Here is a 21,601-nt window from a genome sequence, read left to right as displayed (position 1 = left end):
CTATTTCAAAACTAAACCTACGTGCTACTTCCAAGGGAAGCCATAAAGATCAGCTATCGAGTCACTTTCAATACAAGCGATAAACCCTGACTCAAATCTAAACTACGAGCAACTCCCAAGCGGAGCAGCAAGTCCCAACCTAAACCAAATCAACGTGCATCCAACAACTTCAGTTTACTCGGGATACCTGAGAGGAGGCAACCTATAACTACTAATCATATTCTTTATACACTAAGATTAATTATTGTTAGTGTTTATTTAATTTATCCTCAAATTTATTTTTATCATAATATGCAAAATGTATCATATAGTGATTTATAAATTTAAGAAAAATGTCAAAATTATTCTTGTACTTGTATGGGGCCCCATAGTTAAATAACTAATTAAATATTGTGTTAATTTTAGTTTTTAAATTTTCAAATCTGATATAAAATAATTTATTAAATGAATTATTTTAATTCATATTTCCTTTTTAATTTTCAGGTCTTCCACTGTCTTCCTATATCTTCTTGACGGGGACCGGTCCCGCGGACCGCCAATTCCTGCTTTGAGTTCAAATCGAGGCGCGGGATCCTAATAATCTGATATTTATCCCTCCAGCTAGGGTTTTTGTTCTCTTTACCTTATGCAGTCCTGTTAACCACAATCCATCTCCTCATTTAATTTTAATATACCACATTCGTGTAAGAGGATCAGAATGAGCTCTCCTATGGAGGTCAGCGTGCATAACGCCACCGAGAACGTATCTGAAGAGGTATCTGAAGTGGCGAATGCCTCAAATTCGGAGCCAGTCAGTTTTGTCACTGCTAGTTCACTTGCGCCGGAAGAGGACAAGGTTCTCGTTTCAGGTTAAGCGATTTCCTACCCCTTTATCCTTCCCTATTATTTCCCTCTCTCCTTTCATCCTACTTCATTTGGTTGCTCTTTTGTTGCAGTTGAGGTTTGCATGAAGTCGCTAAGTACGGCTAGATCTGAAGATGTACGCAAAGCCGTGGAAAGGTTCCTCTCTCTCTCTCTCTTCCTTCCTCTCTCCCTTCTCTACTAGTTGACCGAAAATTTGGTTTAAGTACGGGGAAACCCTAATTTTGGGTAATGCTTACACCTATGATGCACAGACATGGACACGGCGACACGGATACGACACGGACATAAGACACGTCAGTTATTGAAAATATAGGACATATATATGGGTTAGACACGGTATTATAATTTTTATATTTAAAAAATAGTGTATAAAAATTAAATAAGTATTGTTGCGTCCTGGAATATTCGCGGCGGTAGAGAAATATATAGTTTAACGTCTTAGCGTTGTACAAATCGGAGTTGGGGTGCTTTCGGAATTAATTTTTGAAGTTTCCAACTAGCTTTCGCCTCGAGATTCGTGCCCGATCAAGCTAATTTTGTGATGCCGTATCAAGTATAATTTTAAAAATAATTTGAAAATAATAACTCATTTAACTAGAATTTGTGCTTAAAATGATTAATATTAGGATGTTAAGAGTTAGGCGTCGATGCTGTTTATTTGTCACCGAGAGAGGAGATGAAAATACATTCACTGTAAAAAAGAAATGAAAATAAGAATATTCGATGATTAGGTATTAAGTGTGGACATTGATTTGGTGTTGTGGATAGGAAATAAGAAAAAATCCCGTCAAATACAAGAAATTATATTTAAAAAATTAATAAAATATTTAAGATACGCGTGTCATCGGACACTCGTGTCCAATTTGTATTTAATATTTTTTTAATCAAACACATTTTTGACGTGTCCGACACATGTTAGAGGAGTGTTGGACGAGTGTCGTGTCGGATACGGTGTCGGACACTTCACGTCTCTTTGAGGAAAAATGTCGGTACATCATAGGCTTAGACCTTTGGAAGAGATTATCCGATTATGGTGTTCCTGAGAAAAATTTATGGGATGAAAGGTTTTCTAGTCTTTGCTATGTACCAAGATCTCACTCAATTGCATGAAGATGCCACCAGAGTCTCCAACTCTTGAACCTTGTTTAACTGTGATACGAGGCACTAATGACCCACTGAAGTCTCAAACCGTACGAACCACCTGATCAAAACTGAATCATTAGATATGATTGGGTATCACGGTTGGACCTAATCACTATTGGTCAAACCTATTTGAAACCTTAAATCTTAAGTCTATGGTGAGAGTATCATGGAGAGAGTTTATGAAGAGTTTGACTCAATAAATTTGCTAGGTTAAACATAATTTAAAACAGCTTATCTAAGTATAATTTCAAATTTTCTTTTATTTTTGGATCAGAGTAAATAGAAATGTTTGTTACAAAGTTTATTATTTTTGATCTCTAAGTTAAAATTTAAACCTAATTATGATTTGATTTAACCTTCTTAAAGTCTTATAAATAAGAAACGAGATGAATGGATGTTGGGCTATGGGATTTGGATGCTTGGCTTGCTAAACCGTAAAAAGGAGCTGGCTGGAGTTGAAAAAAAAGGGAAAGGTGGCAGTTAGTTTGGCTTCTCTTATGGAATTGAAATGGTAGCTTCAATTTCAAATGAGAATGGAAGCACAATAGGTAAAACTAATATAACTAGATTAGTTCAGTGTTCAGGTATTTCATTCTAGTTCATTAATAATAGAACTTAGGATGTATAATTCTTTTGTTAATTTTTTTTAAGGCATGCTTTGCACACATGATTATCTTCTATTGTCGGGTCTAGGATGTTGATCTTTTTTGTATTGCTTTTTGATGGAAGATTGTCTGTTTCTAAATTTGAACAAGTGACCTCTAATAGCAATGCGCGCAACCTAACAGTTGCACCTAGATCTTCCGCTCCATTTTATTGTTTTTAATTAAACAGGATCATAATGAACCTAATAAGAACTGTGCAAACGAGTTGTTTGTCTCATTATTACTTTTATTCACTATTTTTTGTGTTCAGAGATGAATATAGAACTTCAGAAATATAAGAAAAATGGCAGGTTCTGGGATAAGATGGTTGTACTTATTTGGCTTTAAGTTATTAATATCTAGAAGTTTGTTGTTAAATGAGGCAAATTGAAATTTGAAAGTTGATCTAAATTTATCGTGGGAGAAAATGATTGATTAAAAAAAGTTTTTAAAGAAAGAAGCTTCTTTGTAGTAATGGTATAACTCAAATGTTATTGTAGCTTATTGTAAAATTAATGAATTGATAAGAAAATAATAAACAGAAGTAACGTATTTTTTCAATGATTTATTTCATTGTTTGGGTTCTAAGTAGCTAAGTAGAATGAAAGCAGATTAATAGATTTTGATCGATTTAGGTGTTTTAAGAGTAAAGATGCATGTTTTGTTTTATTTAAATGTGAAAATAGTATGGAATGGAAGAAATATTATTTTGAAAACTTTATGAAAGTTATACGAAGAATGTTTCTATAGTAAGATATATTAATAAAAAAGAGTAAAGTTAATTTGGTACCCAAGTTGTGTAACGCAAAACTTAAAGCCTAATTGATATACTTATCAAGATTGAGTTATGTGAGATATTTGAGTAATATGATTATGATATGAAGTACTTGAGTTCGCAAGTAACCTCAAGGGTAATACTTGAGTTCACAAGCAAACCTAGAAAGATTGGGTGGACAGCATTAAAAATAACTGTTGTTTACAGCAGTCAAACACCAGTTGACAGCAAATTTTCTTAGGAAAACATGGAAAAACTTAGAGAAACAATGGGGAAATCCACTAATAGATGAAAGAAAACAACAATGATACATATTTCTTCAATTCGAGAGGAAGAAATAGCTCTTCAAATCTCTAGCCAATCTTAGAGCCCAAGAACACAAACCCTAGATCTCAAATTACTTTTCAATTCCAAATGAAACCCTCATTCTTTCTCTAGCACCTAATTAAAGCAAAAGGAGACATACAAAATCCCTAAACAACCCCCCTAATTTAAATTTCCCTCATAAACATTCATTACATTAATTGCTTAGGCCCACAGTCCTCCTAATTCAAATTTCCCTCATAAACACTCATTACATTAATTGCTTGGGCCCACTAGGCAAACCGCCCCCTTCTCCTTTGGTTCCACCCTCCCCCTAGGCTAGCGGCAGTACACCTGAACTGGTCCAGGTTGGACCAGTTCAGCCGGCCTAACATTACTCTCCTCCCAAAGACTCACCTTGTCCTTATGGTGAAAAGAAGGAAACTGGAGCATCACTCTCTCATATGGCTTCCAAGTGGCATCGAAATCGGGAAGGTTCTTCCATATGATCAACACTTCTCTGTTTACCTTTTTGTCCAATTGGACTCCCCTCAACTCTAGTGGTTCTAGAATCACTTCCAAGTCCTCTATCAGTGTGATTGGCAACTCTGCACAAACTGTATGCTCCCCTAGTGCTCTTCTCAACTGTGATACATGGATAATTGGATGTATGGTGGCGGATGGGGTAACTTTAAACGACACACCACCACTTCGATCTTATCCAAAATCTCATAGGGGCCAAAGTACCTTGGAGCCAATTTCTCATTTCCCTTGTTGGCGATGATCTCTTCCTGTAGGGCCTTAGTTTCAAGAATACTTTTGTCCCACACCTCAAATTGTATGTCCCTCCTATGTCTATCTGCCTGCTTCTTCATGATTTGTTGTGGCCTGGATAGGTGTTTCTTTAATTCCTCCAACACCTTGTCCTTTTCCTCTAGGTACTGCTCAATTGAATAAACAGGAGTGTTCCCTCTCCCAAAATGAACCAAGTATGGGGGTCTCTTTCATACAGTATTTTAAAAGAGGTCATCTGAGATGCAGAATGGTACGAAGTATTATACCAATGCTCAACCCATGCTAACCATTTAGCCCACAGTCGTGGCTTTTCAGAAACAAAAACACTTCAAATAAGTCTTTAAGCTTCGGTTCTGATCGTTCGTCTGTGGATGATAGGTGGTGCCTCTCTTAAGAACAATGCCTTGCAATTTGAACAGCTCCTTCCAAAACTAACTGAAGAAAACTTTTTCTTAATCAGACACAATCAACTCACGAATCTCATGCAGTGGAACCACCTCCCTGATGAATGCTTCTGCCACTGTCACTGTGGTATAGAGATGTCGTAAGGGGATGAAATGTGCATACTTATTAAGTTTATCCACCACCACCATGATGATTGTGAATGCTTTTGATCGTGGTAGGTCGTCTATGAAGTCCATGGACACTTCCTCCCATATTCTGTTTGGATGTGCCAAGGGTTGTAGTTGTCCCCCTGGAGCCATTGTCAAGTATTTGTTTCTCTGGCACACTTCGCACCTCGCCACCATCTCCTCAACATCTTTATACATTCCTTTATAGTAAAGCTCAGATGCCAGCCTTCTATAGGTCTTATGTACTTCTGAATGTCCTCCCACTACACTGCCGTGGAACTCTTGTAGCAAGTAAGGAATATATATGGACATTTGTGGCATCACAAACCTCCCTTGATACAACAGCCTCCCTCCCTTCATCCCGATTTGATGGTAGCCCGACTTCAAGTCAATCTTAGAAAACACTACGGCTCAATGCAACTCATTTAATAACTCATCAATCACCGGAATAGAGAATTTATTTATTACCGTCTCCTTGTTCAGCACCTTGTAACCCACGCAAAACCTCCAGCTTCCATCATTCTTTTTGACAAGTAAGACTGGACTAGAGAAATGACTCACACTCGGTCTGACGATCCCTGCTTCCAACATCTCCCTAATCAGTTTCTTAATCTCATCTTTCTGAATTTGGGGGTAGCGGTAAGGCCGAATACTAATTGGTGACACTCCATCCTTCAAAAGGATTGCATGCTCCTGCGCTCTGGGTGGTGGTAAGCCCTGAGGTGGCTGGAACACCTCACTGCAATGCTGTATGAGGGGTTGCACAGCCATGGGAATGTCTCCCTCTTCCCTCACACTGACCCTCTCCAAGCATTGCAGCTCTACCAAATACTCACCTCCCACCTTCTGTATGGATATGATCATGGATTTGAGAGATACTTCTGTCTTGGACAGCCCTGCGTCACGCTGGATCACCATCCTCTTTCCTCCCACGATTAGTTTCATTCTCAGAGCACCCAAATTGACTTTGTTCTCCCCCAAGTTCTGCGGCCATTTCATCCTTATGATGACATCGGTACTTCCCAACTTCAAGGGAAGAAAATCCTCCCTCACCTGTATCACTCGAATGGTCAACACCACTCCCCTGCATACTCCTCTACCCATCTCCACTTTCCTCGTACCCATCATCACTCCATATCCTCCCGTGTCCACTAATTTCACCCCCAACAAGTTTACTATCTGGTTAGAGATGAAATTGTGGGTGGCCCCACTATCGATCAACACCACTACCTCACGATTCACTATTTCTCCCATCACTTTCATGATGTGATTCGGGGTGAATCCCACCACAGAGTTTAGAGACACTTCTGCGACGTCCAGATGTAACATCTCTTCCTCCACTTTCCTGCTCTCACCTCCCTCTTCAGTTTCCTCATTATCACAGACGGTGAGAACCTGAAGAGTTCGATCCTTACACTTTTGTCCTGACATGTACTTCTCATCACACCTGAAACATAACCCATTAGCCCTCTTCTCCTGTATCTCCTTCTCAACGAGCTTCTTAAAATTTCCCCCAGGCCACCCTCCTCCAAACTTCTCCTTTGGTGCTTCGCGTAAACCTCTCGGTGCAGCTCCTTTGGGAGCTAGAAAAGTAGTAGTCATTCTGTAGGATTCCTCAGAGGTACTGCCTTCAGCTCCCCTCTCCAGATGCTTATGGTCCTCGACCAACTGCGCCAACTCCATGGCCTCCACCAAGTCGCACGGTCTCATCACTCTAACAACCGCTCTGATCTCCGGTTTGAGCCTTTTCATGAAATTCCCCTCAAGCATCGTCTTAGAAAGACAATCCAGCCTGCTAGCTAGGTACTCAAACCGATCACGGTACTCTGCCATTGCCCCCTCCTGCTTTAAGGCAAAGAATTGCTTATAGAAGTCTCCTCCCATACTGGTTCGAAAACGCTCTAGTAGACAGTCCTTGAACTCCCTTCAGCTTCGAATGGGCCGACTCATGTCCTGCCATTAGTATCACGCCAGTGCCTTCCCTTTCAAACACAGTCCTGCCGCTGTCAGTTTCTCCTCCTTAATCAACCCATTGACTGCAAAGTACCGCTCCACCTTATAAATCCAGCCATGTGCATCCTCGCTCTTAAAGACGGGCATCTTCAGTTTCCTCACCCTGGGGTCACACTCGTTTCCCCTAACCACTCTATAACCTCCCATTCCCCGAGGTGTTCCCTAGTGGTCATGATCTTCCCTTCGGCGATCATACTCGAGCCCTTCCTCATATTCCCCTTTTCTCCTTTCATATTCAGCACCCTGGCGGTAAAATTCATCCTTTGTTTGTCCCAACAAAATCACCCCTCCTTTCATAGCACATACTCATCTCCTTCGTAGAAAGTGGTTCTAGGGGAGGCATTCCATCATTTCCCTCAAGGATCTCCACTTCCGGATTCCCCTTCTCCCTAAATGGGTTCGGATTTCTGCATCTCTCATTGTTGCCGGTGGTCTCCATTGCTTCCGATGTCGCCGGATTTTGGTTGCCTTCAAGCATTTTCTTCATCATGTCTTCCAAGGTGGCGAACCTTCCATCCATCTTTTTATAGATGGAAGCAAATTGATTATGAAAATCAGCGGTTTTTTCCTCTAAATTGGTCTTTAGTTGACCTATTTCTCCCTCCAATACTTCAACTTTTATTCCGGCCATTTTCCTTCCCATGATTTACAAGAAAGCTTCATGCGGATGAAAATTCCTTGCTGAAATTTATGGATTTCAGCCGCCAATGGTCCCAAGACAATGCTCCGATAATTTGATAGAAAGTACTTGAGTTTGCAAGTAACGTCAAGGGTAATACTTGAGTTCGCAAGCAAATCTAGCAAGATTGGGTGGAAAACAATGAAAATAATTGCTGTTTACAGCAGTCAAACAGCCGTTGACAGCAGATTTTCTTAGGCAAATAGGAAAAAATGAGAGAAATAATGAGGAAATCCACTAATAGATGAAAGAAAACAGCAATGGTTCAAGTTTCTTCAATTCAAGAGGAAGAAACATTTCTTCAAATCTCTAGCCAAGCTTTGAGCCCAAGAATACAAATCCTAGATCTCAAATTGGTTTTCAAATTCCAGATGAAATCCTCATTCTATTGCTAGCACCTAGTTAAAGCAAAAGAAGACATACAAAATTCCTAAACAGCCCCCCTAATTCAAATTTCCCTCATAAACACTATTACATTAGTTGCTTGGGCTCATAGTGTCACGACCCTGCCCGGATACTTGATTTAACGAGGTGGGAACTGAAAGTCGGACGGTATTATCAATTCATCACATTTCAAAAAAAAATTTACATAAACTTTTCATCAACTGAAGAGCCACTAAACACAAATAAAACTTTAATCAATCTAGAACCAAACTAAGCATTCTCATCATTCATTTAACCTGTTGTCATTTGCACGTCGTCTTCTATAGACGAATTCTTCTCTTTCATCCATTTCTTCTTCTTTGGGGATTTACCTGAGACATTAATTTAGGGTTTGAATTTACAGTATAAACTCAGTGGATAATAGTTAAAAACAATTCACATACATATTGTATCATATATATATATAACATTTGATATTGATTTATTAATTTAACATTTGATGCATATTTTCTTTCTTTATTTCATTTCGTTTTATATACATATTGTATCATATTCCTTTACTTTACATTTTTCATACTATAGCATATTCATTTATAACATTTACTTTAACAATTATTCCTTTTCCTTAATTTATATTGTACAGGAGCACCGTCTAAATGTACCAATGTTACAATCTTTTTCCATTTCCATTTCCATTTTTATATCATTTTCCTTATTTTACGTGCTCGGGTACGTTGCTTCCCCAGTCAGTACCATGCGGGGGTGAACTCCTTTAAGTTTTGTATGCATAACATTTTTTCATTTCCCTTTGATTCATTTATATTTGTATCATTTCCTTAACATTTATTTATTTGAATTCTTTCATTCATATATACTTTCTTATTATATATACATTTTTTTTTCACATATCCATACTTGTACAAACATTTACTTACTTCTTAGTTCTTATAATAGTTTTCAAAAAATATATAAATCATAAGCTTTAAACAATTATATGCATGCTTCTTTCGAAACGAGCTAGAAAATATAATAAAGAAAATTTCATAATTACCAATTTTATTTTCTCTTCTAATATTCGTCCAGAAATGAAAACTGTTCACAATAACATAATGATTTAATTAGTATTAAATCAAATTTGAATGCCTTAACAATATTTAATTCCTTCTATAACATTACCTCTATCTTACGATAGTTTTATTTTCCAGGAATTCTTGTTAAATCGAACTCCTATAGCTTTCGATATCTTCCTTCCCAAAATCTCTAAAATCAATAATAAAAATTTTCATGAAAACTTGACTTGCTAATAAAACTTAATAAGAAATTTCTCATGATATAAATTTACTTACAATAGGGATTTTCCAAATTCCCTAAAATCCTTCTTCCTTTTCCAAAATTCTTTCTTCTTGCTTTCACTCCCCTCTTTTCCTTTAAGAAACATATCGTTCGCTTTAAATGAACTAAAAGAAGGAAATTTATACGAAAATTTGTAAGAAAATCCAACATTTTTCCTTCTTTCTTCTCGGTAGTTTCTCTCGTTCTTTGAAATTTCTCCCAACTTAGCACTTCCTTAACTGCGGGAATGAAAAAGAGTTGATTATTCTCATCCTTTAACGCAATCAATTGCTAAAATTGAAAAAAAAAAGAACTTTACCTCGCTCTCCCGCACGCAGCCGTCCGCCCGCTCCCTCTATTTCACGAAAGTACCTGCTCGTGATTAATAGGGAAGGCTGGCCGGTTCAGTTGAACTGGCCGGATGAACTGGTTGTCACACATAGACCCCCTAATTCAAATTTCCCTCCTAAAAACTCATTACATTAATTGCTTGGGCTCACTAGGCCAACTGCCCCCCTTCTCCCTTGGTTCCACCCTCCCTAGGCCAGCGGCAGTACACCTGAACCGGTCCAGGTTGGATCGGTTTAGCCGGCTTAATAGATTATTGAGTCATTTTTGAGTAATCCTTGAGGCTAAGGCTTCAATTGGTAATGTGGTATTACTGCTATGTTATGCTGTGTAAAATTTAGTCATCTCAGATTATGCAGAGATGGATTGATTGCCTTTTTGATATGTTGCTCACGATTGTGATGCTATGGATGTCGGACGCTTAGTGCTTTATTGTGGAATGCCTATGCCAAATGGTTGAGAAGAGTATTATTTGTATGTTTAGAACAATGAATATACTTTGGATTATAGTAACTGCAGGCTATTTATGTTTTGACCTAATATAATGAAATTGTGGAAGAGATTGTTGAAATAGAAATAATTAAAATCAAGTTAACAGGAGATAATCAATTTGATTTTATGCTTGGAACATTGTCTATGGTGGGCACTATTATAGTAAGACCATTAATGAAAAAGTACAAAAGAGAACATGAAATTTTTATGATTTATTTATATTGAAAAAGCCTACAAGCTTGAATAAAAGTTGTTTATAGTAAGAACGAATGAAAACAATTTAACTCGCGGTGCTGCTGCTATTTAAAGAAAATTATTTATAACTCATACTTCGTTAAGTGTGGCAGAGATGAGGATGCTCAGGTGGATGAGTGGCTTTACCCTTAGAGATAGGATACGAAATGAGCATATACATTAAAAGGTTGGAGTAGCTCCAGTAGAACATAAGATTAGAGAGAGTCGCCTTAGATGGTTTGGTCACATAAAACGGCGGCCTTCCAATGACCTGGTTAGGAGAGTAGAGGTATTAGATTTGACTTATGTTAAGAAAGGTAGAGGCAGACCTAAAAAGACTTGGTTAGAAAATATGAGGAATGACCTTTCTTTATTAGATTTAAACGAGAGTTTGACCTTTAATAGGACACAATGGAGAAAAAGGATTCATGTAGCAGACCCCACGCAGTGGGATAAATGCTTAATGTTGTTGTTGTTGTTGTTGTATACTTCGTAGTCTTTAAAAGCATGTATGTGGAGAAATTAAAAGTGCAAGTGATTTTAATGTATGTAGTTAGGGCTCTATCCCAAATTAAAAGAAGTTTAAGTGTTGTGTTAGGCAGTGAATTGCGATTTCCTTGTGTGGCTCTTGTTATTGGTCCCTCTTCATGACTTCCTTAACTTGTTGTTGGCAACTTTCTTGTGATCTATTACGGGATTCCCTATACTGTCAGTGGCTTCCTAAGATTTGGATCCTTTGGTTTTATGCATGTATTATTGTGAGATTTGAAGATGAGCGAATTATCTTTTAATTATTTTATTTGTAAATAGGGGTCTGAGGCATTTAAAAGAACAATGCTATTTCATTTCTATTTCTATGAAACAAATTTATGGTTGGATATAATTCATTATAGCCTTCTGAACTTTTATGAAAGTTATCTCCTTGTACCAACATGAGATTTATTATTTTATTTGATGATCTCTTAACTTTATTGCTCGTATTATTTTATTTCAATAAATTTGTTTGATTATGTGATTGAAATTGTTTTAATTTTGTATAATCAATTTTTCTACTATGTTGTTATTTTGAATAGAATATTTGGTTTTATTTCGAATCAGTAAACATGAACCTCTCTTTTTTCTGGTTTTATGTTTGGTTCGATTTTCACAACCATGAAATTTAGATACTTTGATGGCATGCTTCAAAAGAAAGTCAACACATATAAGAAGATAAAATTTTGAGAGATTAAAAATTTAAATAGATTGGAGTATAAAAATCAAAATTGCCTCATATATAATATCACGGGCACTTTCATATTAGTTTTTAAAATAATTATAGGATCAACTGTGCATGGATGCAGTTAAAAAAAAGAACATAGTAAGAATTAAGTTTTTGAGAAGATTTAAGAAATTAAACTTAAATGGTTCAACCAGGTATAATGTTCATTTTATTTTATCTTATCTGTTTATTTGAACAATGGTTAATTTATAATATGGTTTAAAGATACATTTTTAAAGATACTTTTTTTTGCTCTATGATTGAATGACTTGAATTTTGAGCGCTTATTCGTTTGTACACCGCTATGTTTTATTGTCCTCTGTTTGCTTTATGATGAACTTGTATCTTTGGTTCAAGAATTTATTTTTTTTAGTTGTGATTATGTTCTTTAATGCTCGTTAAAATCTTAAGGATGTTTGAGAAGAGGAATTTAAGCTATTATGATGGTCCAGTTCCAGTGCCAACTGATGATTCTTTTCTCACTGAAAATGTTGAAAGAATATGTATATGCGACACAGGTTTGACATCTTTTCTATGCGGAGTTTCCTTTCTATGGGGTTTGCAATTATCTTTCCCTCTATTTTGGTAATGTTTTTGACTTGTCAATGTAACCACTATTATCTGTAGATGAATGGGTGGAGAACCACAAAATTCTTTTATTCTGGCAAGTCAAGCCTGTTGTGCATGTTTTTCAGGTGAGTGCGGAATTCTTGTACGTTTGATATACCTTGTAAAGTCTTGAATGGTTTTGTTGGATCACTACCATCCATGCATCATCATTTTTGAGCATGTGAAGTATTCATCTTCTTCTAAATTCTATTTTTGGCTCATTTTTTGTGAATATTTTTTGTGAATCATAGATAAATGATTATTATTTTTTATTAATACCCATGATTTGTTCGATCCTTGTAGATACATCAACCTTTGGAAGAAGTATTTTTTGGGGATAATCTAGTTAAGCTGCGTAGTCATGTATCTCATGTTATATTTGTGTTCAGTGTTTCTGGGATATTGAATTTGCTTACCCTTCTTTGGTTGATATTGGCTTAAACTAATTTTTTTTTTAATTTTTTGACTAAGGAGCTTCATAATTGTGAAAAATTTGTTGGCAAATTGAATTTTTTGTTTTTGGTTTTAAATTTAGTTTGTGAACTAGAGTTGCTTTACTTCATAGCTCATGGCTTTCATAATTTTTTTGGCTGAAATTTACTTTGCAAGGATTAATTCTGCTTGCTTTCTAAATTCAGCTAATAAAAAATCCTCTTAGTTGAATTTCACCACACCCTTGTCATTAATGACATTGATGATTGAAGCGACCCTGGTTTCAAACCTTTGATAAATTGTATTATCTATCCTAAATTAAAATAACTAATTAAATTTTAAGAAAATCATTGATCTCTTTATGGTCATTTAGAATGATGGGTTGAAAAGAAGAAAACATGAAAAATGACCTTAAAATGGATAAAAGTAACTAAAAAATTGTAAAAATTAGCATTAGGGTCTGTATTTAGTCAACTGACCTGTTCAAATAAATTGAAGTGTGAAAAAGCTATTGGGCTTGATGATATTTCAATAGAGGTGTGGAAATGCCAAGGAGATGAAGGAATTTATTGGCTTATGAAATTTTTCAATATTATTTTGAAGAGTAAAAACATGACAGACGAGTGGAGAAGGTGTATGTTGATTTCTATTTTTAAGAATAAATGTGATGCACAAGAGTGTGCGAGTTATAGAGGAATTGAGTTAATGTGTTATTGATGAGGACATCTGATCATGGAGAGTCTACTAGAGAAGAGGATGACGATCTACGGCCACGATCACACCACTTTATTTTTGAGCTATCATTTGTATTATGTTTATTATTATTATATGTATATTTGATTTATTATCGCAGTTTTTTCGTTTTTACACTTACTTGAGGGAATAGTTGTTTGTGACTTTTAGGGGCACTTTTTTCTTTTATCTTGCTATTGTATTTTGGCTATTTAAAGCCCTTCTTCCTTTTGTGGGGATGATGATTATGATAATTAAAATTTCTCCACTTTTTATTTTTGGAGAGCTTGAGAGTTCTTGTGAGAGTTGAAGTCCTTAGGTGATGGCAATAGATTACCCATCAGCCGCAGGAAGCGTCCGAGCTCGTGGTCCACCTCCTCCATCAACTTTTTCTTCTTCCTAGTCGCCACCCCTCCTAATTCTTCCATTGGCCGAACTTACTACCAAGCCCTAGGCCGACCTCCACCATCTACAGCCCGCCCCCTCTCCCCTTGACTGAACCCCCCAACCCTTACCCATCAGCCACACCCATCCCCAAAGCTGCCGGCCACCCTCTTTTCTCTTCCCTCCACTTTTCAAAATTTTATTACTTTCCTAAAATAAGCTTGTAGTAGTTTGGGAAGTTTTAATTCAGATTTCAATCAATTTAAATATGAAAAGAATCTTTCATAAATGAAAGAGTTAAATTAGGAAAGTCCATTCAATCAATCCAAATCAAATTTGAATTTGAATTATGAGGAGGATCACATTAAATCCTCTTTCCTAAATCCAATTTCTATAATTGGAAACCCTCTTAATCTCCAACCCCTTCCTATTCATGCTTGGCCGGCCCCCTCTTCCTCTCCCTTTAATTGATCCCTTCCTGATTGGGAACTCCAATAAAGGACAATTAGGCCTCCCCCCCCACCCCATGCTAGCTCCCTCTTTCCTCATCTTCCACCCTCAATCTTTCACCTAACTTCCTCCTCCTAAACATCGACTCCTACAGAGTGCTGTCCCGCCTCCTTTAATCACCCAATTTGCTGTCCAACAGCAGATTAAATTGCTGTCCAGAAATTTCAGCAATTCCTCTTGCTGTCATGTTGTCCGAAAGATTCCAGTTTGCTGGCTCAGCAAAGTCCCCTCGCTGTCCTGCTGTTCGGAAGGTTCCCGTTTGCTGTCTAGAAGGTCCAGAACCTTGTAATTTGCCGTCTATTGATGAATGACTGATCCTGAACGTGACCACGGCTTCGTCTTCGACAACCAAGGTTGACATCCAACGACCTCTGTTCTTTGACATTGATCTAGAGAACGACCACTCCGTTGAAGACTATGTGGAAAGAATCCTCTTCTCCCTTGCCATCGCTATCGACCAACGACAACCTCCCATTCATAGTGACTTTCTTCCGAATTCTGACAAAGGTAAACTCTCTTCTAAGTCTTATCTCTTCCAAGTTTTTTTCAATTGTGACATCACAAATGTTATGTAAGCTTTATCTGTTTCCATCAATCATCAAAGAGTTGAGTGAGGGATCTTACATAGTGAGAGATATCTGTCGAAAGCCCCACATTAAGCAAAATCTGATTTGATTGGTTATTTTTGTGTTCTAAATCTTTGTTGTGTAAACTATTACTTGATCTAAATCATTGCTTTATTATATTTAATCACCGTTTAAATCATGGAAGTTGATTAATTGCTCTTGCTCTTTCAAAAGCATATAATTTCAAAAGCAAAACATCAGCCAATGCATTTACTCCCACCTCATTTATACTTTAAAATTATGGGAGAGAGTTATTGAGCATATGTTACAATGTGATACTAATATTTCTCAAAATCAATTTGGATTCATGCTGGATAAGTTTGCTATGGAAGCTATACATTTATTGAGAGGTTTGATGAAGAAGTATAGGGAGAATAAGGAGGATCTTCATGTAATATTTATTGATTTAGAGAAAGCTCATGATAAAATTTTTAGAGAAGTGCTATGGAGAGTTTTAGAAAAGAAAGGGTTAATAATGCTTATACTCAAGTCATTAAGGATATGTATGTAGTAGCTGTTACTTATGTTCAAATACATGGAGGTTGGACCAAGTATTTTTCTATTTTAGTTGGATTACATCAAGGATGGTCTTTAAGCCCATATCTTTTTGTTTTTGTTTGGATGTTCTTACTAGGCATTTGCAAGAGGATGTACCTTGGCGTATGCTTTATTGTTGATGATATTCTTCTTGTTGATAAAACTAGAGAGGGAGTTGAAGGTAAACTTGAATTATGGAGGCCAACCTTGAGTCTAAAGGTTTTCGTTTGAGTAGATCTAAAATCGAATACATGGAGTCTAATTTTAATAGTAATATATCTAATAGAGGGATAATGACTTTGGGTGATTAAGTCATTAATAAGAGTATACATTTTATATATCTCGAGTCTATTGTCTAAAGTGATGATTAAATAGATGAGGATATTATTAGTAGAGTTCAAGTTGGATGGTTGAAGCGGAGGAATACTTTGGGTTTGTTATGTGGTAGAAAAGTATCCCTCAAACTTAATGAAAAATTCTAAGATGGTGGTGAGACCTGCAATGCTATATGACGTAGAATGTTGGCCATTAAAAGAGAAGCATACAATTAAACCAAGTGTTGTAGAGATGAGGATGCTCAGATGGATGAGTGACTTTACTCTTAGAGATAGAATGCAAAATGAGCATATATGTGAAAATGTTGGGGTAGCTCTAATGGCAAATAAGATTAGATATATCGCCTTAGATGGTTTGCTCACATAAAACATTGGTCTTTTGATGACTCGGCTGGGAGAGTAGATATATTAGATTTGGCTTATGTTAAGAGAGGTAGAGATAGACCTAAAAAGCTTGGTTGGAAAATCTTATAAATGATTTTTTATTAGATTTTAATGAGAAATTTATTCTTAATAAGGATATAATGGAGGAAAAAAGATTCATATAGCCACCAGAATAGTGGGATAAAGGCTTGATATTGTTGTTGTTGTTTCTTTTCTTATGTAGGGAACTCCTCCAAAATGTTTGTATTAAGATTACCAGACCATTCAAATCTTAGAGATGCACATAATATGTTTATAAATTCAATTAGTCTATATTAGATAAAAAACTTAGCAGTAATTTTTTTATTTCTTGCTTATAATATAAGGCCCTCTAGATTATTTTGTGGTTGATTCTTATGTTTGATTGCTTGTTTACTTTGAGTGTGCATAAGGAATGTATTCTTTTTCTTATAATTGTTCTATTTTTTTGTTTGGGGTGACCTTTACATTTTGTACAATGGGCTCTTAGAAAATTAAGTTGTCTATTTATTAAAATATAAACAATCTTAAAATTAACAATATGAAAAATTTTTAAATAAAATTACATAGCTTATCCAAAAATATGCTCTCTTTTAAAATAAAATAAAATGCAAAACCTCTTAATGGGCATTAGGATACAATTTAGTGATTGACTGATTGCTTATCCATACGGGTGTGGTTAGAAACCAATCTAAAAGACTAAAAGTCTTGTAATTAGCTGATGAATATATACACATAGTCCTATGAGTCATATATAAAAGTAAAAGTTCTCATATTAATTACTAGATAATAAAAAATGTATTATAAGTCACCATGTGTATATTCTCATGGTCAGATTTCTTAGTAGCTTAAGTGGCTAAGCCGTAAGTCCTTTTTCTTAAAATAAAAAAATAACATAATATATCTAACTTATGCATTGAGTGTGAGCTTGCATGATTTTAAAGCATTTATGTAAGTTTATCTAGTTGTTATTTTTTGGCAAGATTGTAAGACTTTATGTAGGACTGACTTAATCCCAAAATTGATTTTAAATTCGTAAGTCTAATGCATTTTATTAAAGTTATATGCGAATTACTACATATTGTTGATTGCCACTTTAGATCTATGATCCAGGGTTGATGCTATTTTAATTTATGTTATTATCCCTCACATTCTTGAGTATTTAGCCCATTTTATGTTGTAGGAATATAAGTCTCAATTTTCTAAATGAATTTGTTAACTTTAACATAAATTTAATTTTAAAATATAAAGCATAACATGGGATAGTTTTGAGTACCTTTGAGTTTCAAACAATTAATTATTACATTTCATCTTTTAGTTTTTATTCAAAAATTAATTTCTAAGTTGATTCAATCATCTTTGAAGTTCTAAAGACCAAATTTTTGATATAAATTTCTCAAAAATCTTATAAAAATATTAGCCAATATTTTAATAAATAAATGAAACTATTTTTTAATCAAAAGTTTTCTCAAATGATAATATACTTTATATATAATTAGCCTTAAGGGCTTGCACTTATGACGAACTTGTATCCTTGAATAAAATAAATCTTATTCAATCGAATATATAGGTAGAGGAAAACCTCTGGGCATATAAAAAAATATAAGTTTTTTATCAAGTCTATAGAAAATGATAGTTTTACTCTTCAGGATAATATATTTTTTATATACAATGCTCATTTTAAAAAATAATCTAAATCCATTGAGGATTGAAAAAATGCCCATGCAATTGTGGGCTCCGAAAATTCGGCCCCAGCCTCCGCCCACTTGTGCTTTTCTTTGGGGGAGTTTTAACGGAATTAAGTTCCGGGGTAAATTTTGGGAAGGCAGATAGGTTTGTAAATAAGACACTACCTAGAGATTTCACCGTCATTTTGTGAGGATTTTATGATATGAGTTCTGGTTTCCTATAGGCGCAATCCCTTATAGTTAATTACCCCTCCCGATAATGAGAGAGAACTTTGGATTAAGGCGAAATACATAGTATCTGGCATATAGTAGCAATAATGGGAAATGTATATTTGGGAATTGGTTGAAAGTTTGAATATTTGATATTTACAATTAGAAATTTCACCATCTTGCACTTAAAGTGGATGGTGAGGAATGGATGATGGACCCGATCAAGATCCCATGGTTCCGTCCTTTCGGGCCATCGTAGTCCCTGATCTACTTAGTCAGAGGAGGTACGTAGTCGACCCAACCTAATAGAAGGATCCTTGTCGGCAACCAGGGGTTGCTTCGTCCAAGGGGACCTTGTAGACCTGGGGCGAATGTTTGTTTAAGGGGACAAATTTGAATCCACCTTAGCTAACAGAGGGCTTTGTGCCATATTGATCATATCCTATTGATTCATATCTCAAAGATTTGATGCCATTAAGGAGTGTATTGGCTCTGGCCATAATCGGTATCTGTGGTGCCATTTGTCGGTAAAACCACTCGTTTTGAAGGGTCCCGAGTCATGGCTGTTTATCCTGTGGCACCATTTGGCGGCAAAACTGGCGGTCAGAGAACACATATCTCGTCCTTATTGACAAGAGATTGTTTGAGAATTGATCATAATGATATTTTCGACTAGACATTTGCTTTATGTGAGCTGAAGTGAATTTCAAATTGTCCACCCCCGGCAAACTGTTGCGGAGGGTGGATTGATTTTACTTTAAGTGGTTTGATGGATTATTTCTAATTTTAAACATCTTGGAGTTTTGGATGATTTGTGGAGTTTTGGATTTTCGTGGATATTTGGGTAGAGCTTGGAAGGCATTTGAAAGTGTATGTGAACCCCTCTAGTTGAAATAAACATTCAACACGGCCATCATCGGGGTGTTAATGAGCATTTGGGAATTTCATTGATTGGACCCTATTGACTATGTCTACTGCTCGACAAAGGATCGGGTCTCTAGACTTTGTGGTTTTGTTTGTGAATTTTCTTTATTGAAGGCCTTAAAGGTCTAATATGCATGTATTAGAACAAATATACTGGTCTCCTTAGTCGTATATTTATTTGATGGTTCGAACCCTGTCGACTTTTATCTACTTAGGAGGATTTGGCTTCGTAGGCTTTATGCATTTGTTGGTGAGTTTTCTTTATTGAAGGTCTAATATGAATGTATAAAATAAATATCCCGACTGTCCTCGCGGTCACATATTTATTTAATGGTCGAACCATGTCGACTCCTATATACCCGTATAGGAGGACCAGGTTCAGACTTAGACTCACCATTTGACCCGCGCAACATCCTTAGGTGTCACGTGTGTATCAATAACACGCTCGCCGGGACTCATGCAGGTTTTATGATTATATATGCCCCTTTAGTGTACCTATGTGCATACAAACTATAGTGCATGTGTGGAGGAATTTTGAAATATTTAAAAAGGTCTTCTACGTCAGCTTGTAGAAATTTGCATTTGATGTAATCACTTCGTATTTTGCTTGCAAACAACATATTATATGTAGAACAGATCTCCTACAATAGCTAGTAGGAGCTTGCATTTGCCGCATTCTTCGATCTTTTTAGTACATCCCCTACTGCTTCCCGTAAGCAGGTAGATATGTTCATTCACAGATTGAAATTGACTACATGATACTGCATTCATTGAAGTCTTTCTGCATCTACTCATAGGTGGAATGTGGTGCTCACGTATGTATTCGTAGAGGACTTATATGTACTGCAGATCTTCTTAACTAAATGCTCCAAGTCGTTTCGATTCGGTCATTCTTCTTCTGTGTGTATTTGAAACCCTTTTATTGTGTATTTTCTTGGAATCAAATTGTTGGTAATGATAGAGACACTACTGCATTTCTTTATACTCACTTGTAAGATTGATGTAAATGTCACATATCATGTCTCGTGTATGCTCTGTATGTGTTTATGTATGAATTCACAACTAGGTCACAAGACCTTCATTTGTAAACAATGCATCGCAGTTGTGTGAAGGAGTCATATTCATTGGGAGTTTCTTTCATTGGTGCTATCCCTCTTTTTCGCATGAACTTGAGGACCCTACTGATATGGATACCACGGACCTTATGTTGCTTACGTGTAGGTTAAGGTTCTTTGTTGTAGCATTGAATTATTGCAACTCCTTTGTCCTCAAAGGTAGTTTAGTTCTACTTGCAAACTTTTTTTTATCCTCCAAGATAGTTTACAAGATACATGGTGAGTTTGCTATCGATCCCTTCATTCCAATTGAGATGATCGTTGTAGGCTAATTATGATTGCTCAAATAAGCTTTATACCAAAAACTTGTAGTGACTTTATGTGCGAGCCTTTGCTTGAAAGCAAGTTGTATCACAAGTTCATTTGTTCATCGATGTTTGTTTGAGTGCACTGAAGGTTTGTTCATCATGAGTCATTTTACTTGATTGTTGATATCTATTTTAGTACTCTATCCAAGTTCATTCAGCATTTGCTATTTGATTGTATTTTCATTTGATTCTTGCTTGCACGTTGATCATGCTTGGATGCTCTCCTTCACGAGTCCCTTGCTATATGTTGAGATTTGTTTCAAAGTTCTCCACATAAAATTGAGCTTAAATGATCCTTTCTTAACCTTTATTAAGAGCTTAGTGTTATGATTCAAATTCAAGTTTCATGTTGTCCAACTCAAGTATTTGCTTGAGTTCAAATTGTTCAAGATTATGCTCAAGTTCATGGTTCATTCAAGTGCAAATCAGGTCCCCTGTAGTCCTTATTGTTCATTCAAGTTCAATATGAGTTCCAACTATCTTGCTTTAAGTCTTTTGCCATGTTCAAGTTCAAGTCAAAACTCCTTGTATCAAGCTCATTTGAGTTCAAGCTATCTTGCTCTTTGTTTGAGTTCAAATCAAATTCAAGTTCGTATTCAATTTCAATTAGCTTTGAGTTTATTTAAGTTTGATTTAAGCTCAATTTTATGTTCAGTTCATTGTCCAAATCAAGTTCAAGTCTTGTGCATCTTCAGGAGAGATTTTGGCAGCCTCCCGGCATCTCCCCCGTTTAGGGGAAAAACCAAGAGGCAACCTTCCCCTCGTCGTTACTTGAGCGCTTCAGGTAGGTGTCAAATGACACCGCAATTGCATTTTTTTTAATTCACCGCCCGCTACATGAGCGTTTAAGGGTCTCTAGCACATGCTAGAAAGAAGCACATGGATTTCCCCACATGTGAGTACTTAATTTTGTCCCCCTCACGCTATATGAGCGGTCCCGGGATTACCCATAT

General features: G+C 36.2%; 1 protein-coding gene across 2 annotated transcripts in view; it reads left to right on the top strand.

The window, feature by feature from the left end:
• The first annotated feature begins 501 nt into the window (after positions 1-501).
• The window catches only part of LOC110114776 (pachytene checkpoint protein 2 homolog), a 37,966-nt gene continuing 16,866 nt past the window's right edge, over positions 502-21,601 (top strand). The window contains exons 1-4 of one of the 2 annotated variants that reach the window (XM_020847765.2): positions 502-848; positions 936-999; positions 12,248-12,354; positions 12,464-12,531. In XM_020847765.2, coding sequence (XP_020703424.1) covers positions 698-848; positions 936-999; positions 12,248-12,354; positions 12,464-12,531 — 390 coding nt within the window. In that variant the 5' untranslated portion in view covers positions 502-697. The remainder of the gene's footprint in view (positions 849-935; positions 1,000-12,247; positions 12,355-12,463; positions 12,532-21,601) is intronic. The other variant, XM_020847766.2, reaches the window with a different exon arrangement.

This window comes from Dendrobium catenatum, unplaced genomic scaffold (assembly GCF_001605985.2).
Source record: "Dendrobium catenatum unplaced genomic scaffold, ASM160598v2 fragScaff_scaffold_412, whole genome shotgun sequence".
Lineage (NCBI taxonomy): Eukaryota > Viridiplantae > Streptophyta > Magnoliopsida > Asparagales > Orchidaceae > Dendrobium > Dendrobium catenatum.
The sequence above is the reverse complement of the archived record's forward strand: the minus strand, read 5'-3'. Positions and strand labels throughout refer to the sequence as shown.